Source organism: Haliotis asinina, chromosome 7 (genome assembly GCF_037392515.1).
Source record: "Haliotis asinina isolate JCU_RB_2024 chromosome 7, JCU_Hal_asi_v2, whole genome shotgun sequence".
NCBI classification, from domain to species: Eukaryota; Metazoa; Mollusca; class Gastropoda; order Lepetellida; family Haliotidae; genus Haliotis; species Haliotis asinina.
In genome coordinates this window covers 64203824-64217229 of record NC_090286.1, presented here as the reverse complement: position 1 = coordinate 64217229, position 13406 = coordinate 64203824, and the positions used below count along the sequence as shown (strand labels likewise).

At 39.5% G+C, this 13406-nt stretch overlaps 2 protein-coding genes across 2 annotated transcripts in view; one reads left to right on the top strand and one right to left on the bottom strand.

The window, feature by feature from the left end:
* LOC137290551 (actin, cytoplasmic 1) overlaps positions 1-13406 on the bottom strand; it is a 38747-nt gene that overhangs the window by 20155 nt on the left and 5186 nt on the right. The window lies entirely within an intron of this gene.
* LOC137291126 (uncharacterized) lies at positions 4355-12156 on the top strand. Its single transcript, XM_067822411.1, has 4 exons — positions 4355-4505; positions 4884-5882; positions 9849-9983; positions 11143-12156. Exons 1-4 carry the CDS (start codon positions 4383-4385, stop codon positions 12145-12147), a joined length of 2262 nt encoding a protein of 753 aa, XP_067678512.1. The 5' UTR covers positions 4355-4382; the 3' UTR covers positions 12148-12156.

Below are 13406 nucleotides of genomic sequence, written 5' to 3'. Positions count from 1 at the left end.
AAAAACGACAGACAATTCCAGGTCCGTGTGGGTTCTACCCTGTCTGATCATTACAATCAGGATCAGGGTGTTCCACAAGGCAGTATTTTATCTTTCACTCTTTTTAGCATCAAGATCAACAGTTTATCAAAAGTTTTAAACGATTCAATTGATGGATCGTTATTTGTGGACGATTTTAATATTTCTTGTCGTGGTAAAAATATGCATACCATAGAACGGCAATTGCAGTTGTGTTTAAACAAAATAAATGAATGGTGTCTTGAAAATGGCTTTAAATTTTCCAAATCGAAAACTAACTGCATACATTTTTGTCGTAAATACAAACCCCATAAAGACCCTGAACTGTCTCTAGATGGGACGCCCATTAAAGTTGTGAAGCAAGTCAAATTCTTGGGTCTAATCTTAGATTCACATTTAACCTTTTTACCACATATTAAATCTCTTAAAACTAAATGCCTGAAAGCACTTGACTTGTTGAAAGTGGTTTCAAATTCAAAATGGGGAGGGGATCAAGCTAACGAATCCAACCCTGCATATAACTGTGTCTTCAATCCTCTTTATGAGGATTTGTATAGCAAAAAGTCTTCTCTTGTTCCACCTCTTGGGCTCAGAATAAAGCCGTTTGTTGCTGCTGCTGGTATTGAGCTGGACAATATAGCTCCTTTCCGTCTTCTTTCCTCTTCCCCTTGGCAGTTGGTTAGACCACATGTTGACCTAACATTAACTACACTTAAAAAATCAGAAACGAATGAATTACAGTATAAACAAGAATATAATCAATTGAAACATACATATAACAATTACAAATCCTTATTTACAGATGGGTCCAAGGATGGTGGTGCAGTTGCTTGCGCTACTGTCATTGGATCCAGAACAATATCTTCTAGATTACCAGATAATAGTTCTATTTTTACAGCCATATTAACAGCTCTCAAATATATTCAAAGACACCCGAAACGTAAACAGTATATAATCTATTCCGACTCTCTTTCTTGCCTTCAGGCGATTAAAAATATTTCTTGTAAACATCCACTTTTAATAGAAATTATTGAACTGTATAACACTCTTGCTACTGGCCAATGCGACATCGTTTTTTGTTGGTTACCCAGTCACGTAGGTATTTCTGGGAATGTGATGGCTGATCTTGCTGCCAAGGCAGCACTGAACAAATCTGTGACACCACTTCTTCTTCCATATTCAGATTACAAAGCTTGCATTAGAACGTATATCCGTGATCTGTTGCAGAAGAAGTGGGACACTCAAGTAGGTATAAATAAATTACATGAAATAAAACCGTATATTGGCTACACCTACTTGGGTTGTCAGTCCAGATTTGAGGAGGTCATCATGCGACGATGTCGTATTGGCCACACAAGATATACACATAAATATTTGCTTAAAGGTGAGGATCCTCCGTTTTGTATCCCTTGTGATGGAAGAATCACAGTCAAGCATATCCTGCTTGACTGTGTTGAGTATTCCATCACAAGGGATCAGTATTTTCATTCACGAACTCTGAAGGATCTTTTTAATAACACAAGCTCTCATTTAATCATTGCATTTTAAAAAGAATTAGATTTATTGACCGAATTGTAAATAGATAAATATTTTATTATTGGAAGTTTAAATTCATAACTGTGCTTGTTAGTGGCTGTATCCTCAAAGGGGGTTGAAGTACTGTAAAACTATTGTCCTCCTGAGAGGGTACGTAAGTCCACAAACATTCAAAGTAAATTCTAAATTTCCACCTTTTTAATCGTAGTATAAGTGTTTTTTATTGTATGGCTAGATTCCCCAAATTGCTGACGGCTGAGGGGATGATGTAAATCCAGCTAGGGTCCATGCAGGTAGCAAAGGTACTGTAAGTCCCCATGGTCCCTAGTATGGTGATCTACCTTCAGTTGTTAGCAATCTATAGCCCATTTTTATCTTGTATTGTCCACTGTAGATAAATTGTTTTAGGTATAGTTACTAGTTTTATATTCTACTCTGTGATATCCTAGTTGTTTTACTGTCCTTCATTGACAGGTTTTATAATAGACATATATTTCATTTCAGTATTAAATGTTCTCGTCACGATATGGCTGAGATATTGCCGATGTGACGTAAAATATTAACTCACACTCACACACTCTTAAATTAGTGAGATTTGTCTCAACAAACAGCCGATCATACCGACCACCCCATATCGTGTGTATGATGCGTCGATATAATTAAATGGCCTATATATCTTCTCGTTTTGGCAACATTATGGTGACAATATATCTTCCGTGAACGTCCATCTGCGATCTGTTACTTTGTATCCTGATTTTATTTCCCCATTTCTCAAAGACAACTGCAGCCTTATGTGTGTTAGTTTTGAATTAAGTAATATACGGTGAAAATGTTTAAAATCAAACATTGTTATGAAGAGATAAATCGAATTTAACCCCATTAATCAATCCATGTAGATATCTTTAATATGCATTTATCTATATTTTATATTTGGAGTAAAATATTGTGCTTATGCATGATAAATATGTGCTAAAATGCCGTGCATGTGTAATGTAATATTAAAGAACGATTGCACCATCGTACAAGATACATATATCCCATAATTTAACTTTATATTGTGCAGATATCTATTGATGTCAAGAGGGAAATGATTGATTTTATTGATGTTTTGTGTGAGAATATCACAAACCAGTCTCCAGCTAAAACAGAAGCATTAGAAAGCTATGTATAACAGATAATGTCGTTATAGAGAATCAAGAATTAGTATGAATATATTTGTGTTTATTTATATGATTGAGGTTGAAAAGCATGTTTGATAATGTACATGAACTAATATAGCTTCTTCTGTGTATGATGAAATACATTTGTTATTTTCCTGTGTTAGATGATTTACATGTCATTTTAATACTTTTTTAAATTATACATATACCCTTAGTCTACCATAATCAAACTGCAGTTAGTGTAGATATTTGGGGTTTATATCAATCATCCATACATTCATTTCACACATCATGCACCATAAAGCCTTACCAAACAACGATGTTTCCACTCTATTTCTAATCGTATTTGAACATTTGGATGCGATATGTAAGTGTTTATTTTAACGGTTTATTTTATAATTACTTGAACATTGTTTCTCACAGTTATATACCTGACAGATAAGTGTGTCGTAAACAAATCAGTATGTAATGGCCGACCACGTTCACACGTTACAAACAAGACCTTTACATTCGGCGTACTGCATCTCCCGAACAAAACTGCATAAGGACATAATGCGACAGATATTTGGGAACGCATACAATGGAAACACGCTTAAGGTATACAATGTTATGTTCAGACATCTGCTGAAAGACTTATATTACCGATTGCTCAGCATCAAAACCATGACCTAAAATGATAGATCAGCTCTTTCATCGCCTCCCTTGGAAGGGCCATCTGGTGATTAATTATTGCAGTATAAGCAACCATGGCCATTCTTGATGTATCACGGAGTCATAAAACAAATATTTCAGAACTTTAAACTTGATATACCAACGTTTGAGAACATATATACATTGCCGATGCACCAGCTGGCGCGTTACCGATGAAGGTGAAGGTTATACCTGTCTGTATCCATCATAACAATACATACAGTTCGCATTGTTCATAAAACATGCCTTGTCAGTTAAAGGTTGGACCGTTTGGATCACCGACCTTACTGAAGGTAAGGTAGTTTGAATAAAGGTTCCCCATTATACTTCCGAAAACTCGGAGTTCCGAGAAACACGGACATAATGGGAAAGCAAATACACTGTAGGACTACCTAGGTGAGACGATGATGTAAACGCCTGGTCAGGACCTACACCAGAAGGGCAGGCTTCAAGTTGCCATATGCGCTACGTGTATGCAAGACATTATTAATAGTCGACTTTTGCAACTGCGTTCAATTAAACCAGATTATAATGATACAGTAAATACTGATCAGGTGAAATGTATTATACATCTAAATAGTCAAGATAATAATACCTCTTAAAAGTATCTGTTGGTCTTAGCAGCTGGATTCAGCCAGTCGCACATATGTTTGAAAGCTGAGGTCTTTAAAGATAATGGATAGCGGGTTGATTCTGTTAAGGAGAGAAAGACAAATTACACAGCGTTAGGTAGCAAGCAGACGAACCCCGTCTGTGACACAGACTCCCTCGTGTACACATGGACGGATCTTATGCAACACGATACACTGGATTAGCAATATTACTTATCTTTAACGAGCATTGCATTACTTACGTTTCTGATTGGTCTTCGAATGATGGTGGAAGTATATAACGCGACTGAATGTTAACATCGATAGTGCATTCTCTTTCAGTCTTCAGTTGACGTGTTTACTGTTTCTCACACAACTACCTACAGCCATGGATGATGATGTTGCTGCTTTGGTCTGTGACAACGGCTCCGGCATGTGCAAGGCCGGTTTCGCCGGTGACGATGCTCCCCGAGCAGTCTTCCCCTCCATCGTCGGTCGTCCCAGACATCAGGTAATATAGCCTAGTGCTGAAAACACAACGGGTTCAATGATTTATTTCAGGAAATTAGGAAATTAGGAAATTGTAAGTTTCACCCAGGACAATGGACTTAACGCTATGATACCCTAAAGTATAATACCACATGACAGGCTGAGTTCTCAAATTCAACCTGTCGCATTATGTGTAAGTAGAAATAATTATGATATTAAAAATGAATTACCGTTTCACGGTGTGATGGTTGGTATATGACCCAAAGTTATGGCCCCAGCAGGTATAATTTTATTCTTGCGATATGGCAAATCCAGGTCTCAAAACCGTTAACTTCAGATCACATCATGTGAAATAATGCATGTAAATAATTTTAAAAATACAATATGACTTGTGTTTCAGGGCGTGATGGTCGGTATGGGTCAGAAAGACAGCTATGTTGGAGATGAGGCTCAGTCCAAGAGAGGTATCCTCACACTCAAGTACCCCATCGAACACGGAATCGTCACCAACTGGGATGACATGGAGAAGATCTGGCATCACACCTTCTACAACGAGCTCCGTGTTGCACCTGAGGAGCACCCCGTCCTCCTGACGGAGGCTCCCCTCAACCCCAAGGCCAACCGTGAAAAGATGACCCAGATCATGTTCGAGACCTTCAACTCTCCAGCTATGTATGTGGCCATCCAGGCTGTTCTGTCTCTGTACGCTTCTGGTCGTACCACGGGTATTGTTTTGGACTCTGGTGATGGTGTCACCCACACTGTACCCATCTATGAAGGTTACGCACTTCCCCACGCCATCATGAGGTTGGATCTAGCCGGTCGTGACCTGACTGATTACCTCATGAAGATCCTCACTGAACGTGGTTACTCCTTCACCACCACCGCTGAGAGAGAAATCGTCAGAGACATCAAGGAGAAGTTGTGCTACATCGCCCTTGACTTCGAGCAGGAAATGGCTAATGCTTCATCTTCTTCCTCCCTGGAGAAGAGCTACGAGTTGCCCGACGGTCAAGTCATTACCATTGGTAACGAGAGGTTTCGTTGTCCAGAGGCCCTCTTCCAACCTTCCTTCTTGGGTATGGAAACTGTAGGTATTCACGAAACCACATTCAACTCCATCATGAAGTGTGATGTCGATATCCGAAAGGACTTGTACGCCAACACTGTTCTCTCAGGAGGTACCACCATGTTCCCTGGTATCGCCGACAGAATGCAGAAGGAGATCACATCTCTTGCCCCAAGCACAATGAAGATCAAGATCATCGCTCCCCCAGAGAGGAAATACTCCGTCTGGATCGGTGGCTCCATCTTGGCCTCTCTGTCCACCTTCCAGCAGATGTGGATCAGCAAGCAGGAGTACGATGAGTCCGGTCCATCCATTGTGCACAGGAAGTGTTTCTAAATGTTTTATAGTCAAAACCTAGTGAATGTTCAACGGACTTCAAGACTGTCTGACATTCGTACGAATTGGAGAGCACTAAATACCTGGCATTATATTTATTTAATTAATGTAAATGTATAGTCTTCTATCCGATAATGTTTACGTTAACACAGAAGGGGTTCCTTGGATTCGCGAGGGTAATAAACCAGCTCGATTTGAATACTATTCGGTGTATTTGTTATCTGACGGGGTGAGGAATTTATCACCTTTATCCACATCAGGGATCCGTTAAATGGCATTCCAGCCGTTAAATGGTTAACATGGGATTTATTACCTTTAGCTTGACTAATCCTACGTACAAAGGCTGACACCATGGTTAACCTATTGTGATCTCAACATCAACTTACTTACATCACGGTGAAAAGATATTGGATGTCCACAGCTGTCCCACAATTTCATGTTTCCGTACGTAGTGTTGAACGAAAGTGAATTCTTGGGAACAGAACGGAACATTATGATATGTGAAGATACGGTAATTGTAATTGTATTTCAGCATCTTAAAAACAAACATAGCAACACACTGTTTTCGGGTTCAATAAAAGAAAATAGCATGATTTCAAAAATAAGATATCTGAAATCCTTTTCTTGATACCTTTTTGGGGTGTTTAATGATAAAAGCTGAGATCTTATTCCAGAAATGTTACACATTATATTTTTCATCGATCTTGTTGTAAATGTATGTGTCACAAGAGCTAACTGTGTTATACATCTGGACCACACACGACATGATACACCTAGGGACTCTGTCTGATCACAGCCTAGAGATAATGTATTTTCGTTCCCGAAAGCTCAAATTCCACATGTTCAAAGCATGATTTTCTCTAAACGTGCCACTAAATTACAATCACTTAAATCTAAACACATACTTATATTGTTACTGAAAGAGCTTTGCTGAGAGTGGGTCCACGCGCAGATAACAGGGTCTGGAAAACCAGACCCAATTAAAGTCATAGAAACGTCATATCTTGCACATAGTTCCACATACTCATATCTACCAGATGTCATGAATCCTCAAATCCACACGCATATGCATACCATATGTAAACCTGTATCTCCCGCACATAGCGTACAACACACCTCCATATACACTTCATCATTCCTGTATAAACTATCTGTCACACATCACACACCTCCATATACACTTCATCATTCCTGTATAAACTATGTATCACACATCACACACACCGATATACACTTCATCATTCCTGTATAAACTATCTGTCACGCATCACACACACCGATATACACTTCATCATTCCTGTATAAACTATCTGTCACACATCACACACCTCCATATACACTTCATCATTCCTGTATAAACTATCTGTCACACATCACACACCTCCATATACACTTCATCATTCCTGTATAAACTATCTGTCACACATCACACACCTCCATATACACTTCATCATTCCTGTATAAACTATCTGTCACACATCACACACCTCCATATACACTTCATCATTCCTGTATAAACTATGTATCACACATCACACACCTCCATATACACTTCATCATTCCTGTATAAACTATGTATCACACATCACACACCTCCATGCACACTTCATCATTCCTATATTCAGCAGAAACTACACACGGTTCCCCATTCCTGCATGAACTATCTGTCACACATCACACACCTCCACATATTTCAACTGATTTCAAAGACTTGAATGTTGATGTGGAAAGAATGCATTTCGTGAAAGTAAACTTTCAGTGCTAAGTTGGGAGTATTGTGCAGAATGTCCCAGGGATATTGTATACGACCATGAAAGGAGGTTTACCAGAGAAATAATTATCCCCCAAAACGACGTAAATATGACATCTGAGGTTTATATGTATAGTAAAATTATACCTTTTGTAACTAGTACTTATATTGCAGAGACCGTTACTTCCTTCTGTAAGGAACTCAACTCGACTGAGTTTCATTTCGATTTCGCTGCTGCTACAATTTATACTATTTGACAAGTTGACGGGATTTTAGGTCGAGACCGTATACCGTATAAATGTAAAATCAACTCATATGAATCTGTGGAGAGCGAACTTTTATATTTGTAAACAAATGGTATGTAAGGAGTTTGTTTGCCAATATTCTACCATCACAAGTTGTCAGACCAGACATTAAACCTGACGGACTTTAGCTGGGTTGCATGACAGCAGATACAGCCGCCCACCAGGACATTGCATGCATTGTGTAGAGAACGACACAGCATAACACTAAACATAAATGTTTGCTTTAAACATATTTTGGAAAGAGAAATCAGAACTGGCAAACAAGCATATACGCTTATGTGAATGCCGCTCGGGTACAAAAAATCATATACAATACAATACGATACAATACAGTGAAGGACAAATGTACAGAAACAGATAGAGTGTCAGGGTTTTTCAATGTAATTAATGTAAGTTACTTTGGCTTTAGGACTTGAGATGAGAAGATTCTCACTAGGTATCACTGAAATCGTTCAGTTTTGTAACAAAATATTGAAGAACCTAGTTAATGTGCCTGATCTCCAAAAAGAACTGGTTTAATATCAAAGCCTTTGTGGTAGGAAAATTGACAACTTCTTATGGAATTCTACATTCCACATGCCAAAAAAAATGTAGAGAGCTCTCGAAGTGGTGTCTGCAGGAACATCAGTGGTTAAAAATATGTTGAATTTATCTTCGTTGAGGTCACTACACCCAAGGCGTAAGCGACTATGGATGATTTGACAAAATCTGACTCCGAAATTGACATAAAAATGCAATATCATTACTTACTTTTGGTCTGATAATTGTTCTAAAAGAATCATGTTTGTTAGAGCAACGTAATTATGTGCTCCAGCACAACACCAAACAAATGTTTTGGCAACAGGGGCGTAAAAAGGTACTTCAGCATAACACTACACATGTATATTGGTAAGAGGGACGTGAACAGGTACTTCAACACTACATATGTATGTTGGTAAGAGGGACGTGAACGGGTACTTCAGCACAACACTACACATGCATGTTGAAGAGAGGGAAGTAAAACTTGATTAAGCATAAAGGATGCAAGTGTGCATTAAGAGCTGCACCTGCACAACTATAAACATATATGTCGGACAGAGGAACGTGAACAGACTCGCAAGAACTTCACTGATTTTGTATGCTGGACACGGAATCATTAACAGACGCGCAAAAAGAACACTCAGCATAAATAATGGAGAGTGAACATATGCTCTGGTCCTAAACAAGACAGTCATGCTTGAGGTTAACAGGTGCGCTGGGCATATGATAGACAGTAACAAATAATCTTGTGTCAGTAGCTGTGCTCAGTTAAACCAGGTTATTGTGTTGCAAGTAATATTGATGAGGTCAAATGTATTAAATAACTATATTGTCAAAGCAATGCCTGTTTAGTGTAGCTGGAGATCAGGACTGCTGGGTACTGCCTATAGAGTTTGTGTTCAAATGCTGTAACCTGAGATATTTTTACATCATTACATATCTGGCGAATATAAACGTGCAACAAAGTCACTCCTTTACGTCAATTTATTGATCGAATCTGTATAATTCCGAGCCATGCCTGAATATGGTATAAACATTTGTATCGATACAGCTTCACGCTGTTAACAGATATCCCCTTCCCTGTCTGGCAGCATACCACCCGACGTTTCCCCTCCGTTGGGTGGGGGGGTAGGGGTGGGGGGATTGATTCTGTTTGGTAGCAAGAAGATGGACCCCGACTGTGTCACGGGCTCCCTCGTCGTGCATTGGAATTAGCATAATTACGTATCATTAGTTACGTTTCTGTAAAGTTAAATAAAGTTAAACACCACCTGATTGGTCTTAGAATCATGAGAGAAGTATATAAGACGCCTGAATGTTAACATCGAGATTACATTCTCTTTCAGTCTTTCAGTCTAGCTAACGTGTGTACTGTTCCTCACACAGCAACCTACAGCCATGGATGATGATGTTGCTGCTTTGGTCTGTGACAACGGCTCCGGCATGTGCAAGGCCGGTTTCGCCGGTGACGATGCTCCCCGAGCAGTCTTTCCCTCCATCGTCGGTCGTCCCAGACATCAGGTACTGTCAGGCACTGTTATGTAGTGATCAATTTACATTTGATAGAAATACTCTCAAATCTACCATTACAAGTGCAGAAATTGCTTCTGTCATTAGGAAACTAAAACGAAATAAGGCATCTGGAGTGGACTAGGTGGGAAATGATTGACGCTTCAGAAACAAATTCCACTTCTGACTACTTTCTTCAGCCTGATGATAAATTCCGGAATTGATCATGGTTGTTGGCTTATCGGAACAATTAAACCTAATTATAAGAATAAAGGAGTCCCGATGGACCCAAACCCCTGTACACAGATAAGTATACTAAGCTGTCTTGGAAACTATTCACGATTCTTGAATATAAGGCATTCGCATTTCGTAGAGATGAAAACATTCTATCCCCGAGCCCGTCAGGTTTCTCTGCTGCGAAAACTTAATTGTAATACACATGTTATTCGAAATTTTTTATATTTTCCAAACGAAAATTATATTGTGTTTTCATTGATTATACTAAAGCTTTTGACACCGTTTTGGCGAGTTGACCTATGTCAGGATGGCGAGTTGACCTACGGCATAAATTACTCACATATGGCATAAGTGGCAAAATTTATCTCTCTTTAAAAATAAGTATCATGATATAAAATCTACCATTTTGCTAGAGAGCCATATGTCATTTTACTTTCCATGTAACACAGTAGTGAGTCTCCTTTATTATTCTCACTGTTTATAAATGATATGGAATCGTTTTTATAGTAAAGGTTGCACAGGAATCAACATACAACAAGTAGACGAAAATAGTGGTCAACAAGCATGGTCAGGTTCATACTACTCCTTTTTATATGTAGACGATGCAGTCCTCGTAAGTGATATCCTAAATGATCTACAACTGTCCCTACATGCTTTCCATGACTAATGTGCTGGGTACAACTTGAAAGTTAATTTCCCTAAAACCAAAATAGTTGTCTTTGGAAAAAACCAAAATAGTTGTCTTTGGAAGTGGCCCCTCTATAAACCCAAAGCATGTTCCCCGGGTGCATGAGAGGACATTCTGATGCTCTCACATCTTGTGACATGATGACGACACAACTGAAAGATTATAAACGTTGAAGCAGGATCGCAGTCGCTTCGTCCCTGTAGAATAATACAGGTCAAAAATTATTAAAATTATTTCTTTTTTCAGGGCGTGATGGTCGGTATGGGTCAGAAAGACAGCTATGTTGGAGATGAGGCTCAGTCCAAGAGAGGTATCCTCACACTCAAGTACCCCATCGAACACGGAATTGTCACCAACTGGGATGACATGGAGAAGATCTGGCATCACACCTTCTACAACGAGCTCCGTGTTGCACCCGAGGAGCACCCCGTTCTCCTGACAGAGGCTCCCCTCAACCCCAAGGCCAACCGTGAAAAGATGACCCAGATCATGTTCGAGACCTTCAACTCTCCAGCTATGTATGTGGCCATCCAGGCTGTTCTGTCTCTGTACGCCTCTGGTCGTACCACGGGTATTGTTTTGGACTCTGGTGATGGTGTCACCCACACTGTACCCATCTATGAAGGTTACGCTCTTCCCCACGCCATCATGAGGCTGGATCTTGCCGGTCGTGACCTGACTGATTACCTCATGAAGATCCTCACTGAGCGTGGTTACTCCTTCACCACCACCGCTGAGAGAGAAATCGTCAGAGACATCAAGGAGAAGTTGTGCTACATCGCCCTTGATTTCGAGCAGGAACTGGCTACTGCTTCATCTTCTTCCTCCCTGGAGAAGAGCTACGAGTTGCCCGATGGTCAGGTCATTACCATTGGTAACGAGAGGTTCCGTTGTCCAGAGGCCCTTTTCCAACCTTCCTTCTTGGGTATGGAAACTGTAGGCATTCACGAAACCACATTCAACTCCATCATGAAGTGCGATGTTGATATCCGTAAAGACCTGTACGCCAACACTGTTCTCTCAGGAGGTACCACCATGTTCCCTGGTATCGCCGACAGAATGCAGAAGGAGATCACATCTCTTGCCCCAAGCACAATGAAGATCAAGATCATCGCTCCCCCAGAGAGGAAATACTCCGTCTGGATCGGTGGCTCCATCTTGGCCTCTCTGTCCACCTTCCAGCAAATGTGGATCAGCAAGCAGGAGTACGATGAGTCCGGCCCATCCATTGTGCACAGGAAGTGCTTCTAAATACAAAACCTAATGAACATTGAACCAGGTGTTTGCCTTTAGCCCAGTCAGAGCACACTAAATACCTGGCATTATAACTAATGTAGATGTATTGTCTTCTATACGATAATGTTAATATAGACCGGATACTTTGGATACATGACGGTAATAAAAAAGTTAGATTTGAATACTTTTTTGGTGTACTTGTCATCTGACAGTGTGAAGTTTTTATGTCGTTTAAGCCACCTGAGCAACAGATGCACGTTCCACATCAGGTGATGATCTTAGCAACATTTAAACCGTTAACGAGACAGTTACAGTCAATATCTTAGTTAATCCTACGTTTCATGGCTAATATTATGGTTACAATATCATGTTATCAACATCCGTCTCAGTTGCTGTTCCTTTGAACATGACCGAACTGTTAAGTTTCTGAAAATATACACATGCTTACGAAAACAATCACCGTAAATATTTAGAAATAGACATATTAAAACGTTAGGGGTATAAATGATTACATACTCCTGGAGAGAGGACTGACAATATCATGTTTAGAAAAGAACATGTTTCATTAACTAGTATTTACATCAGAAACAACAATGCCTAAACACTGTTGACATCACGACTTCAAGGTACTGTAAAACAAAACAGGGCATTCATGGTTTGGTGATCGAGCCAGTATGATGCGGTAACCAGTATATTGCCTTATTTCGACTTCCGAATCGGATCTTTACGAATTGTAGTTTCGAAAACAGTGACGCAACGTAAAACATTTAAACATGATATATGTTAGCTACTTACTTGTCACCACGCATGTCAATTAGATGGAGAGTAAGTAAACACCTCATTACTAAGATATGTATAGGTAATTTATAAGTGTTTGAATGCGTGAGTTCTCTTTTCTTTATATAAAACGAGAGACATGTTCAAACTCAGAACGGTGGAAAGTAATTATGGATTATTTACGTTGAACGGGTGTGACCTAAGAATTGAAATCTCCCATCTGGTTATAGTACGAGTGGGTGTTGTTTGTGAGAAGACACTGCTTGAACATCAGAAGCATCTTAATGTGTTTTTCTCATCGTGTAATAATTCATTGCTATGAATTCCACTACTAGCTTATGTTCCATTGCCACTTCCTTAATGATAGACCCACTGTTCAAATATGTAAACATTTCTATAACTGGCTGAAATTTCCTTACGTGAAACAACCATATAGGCATGGCCTCTAATGGTATGATAGCGATACGTCAGTAACACACTGCATTGATTGTGCGGTC

What these genes read in the sequence shown, in the direction of transcription:
- LOC137291126 (XM_067822411.1), top strand. Translation starts at nt 4,383, where the DNA reads ATGGATGATGATGTTGCTGCTTTGGTCTGTGACAACGGCTCCGGCATG. An exon ending in TCGGTCGTCCCAGACATCAG is followed by an intron (nt 4,506 to 4,883) that starts GTAATATAGCCT and finishes CTTGTGTTTCAG; the next exon opens with GGCGTGATGGTCGGTATGGG. An exon ending in TCGGTCGTCCCAGACATCAG is followed by an intron (nt 9,984 to 11,142) that starts GTACTGTCAGGC and finishes TTCTTTTTTCAG; the next exon opens with GGCGTGATGGTCGGTATGGG.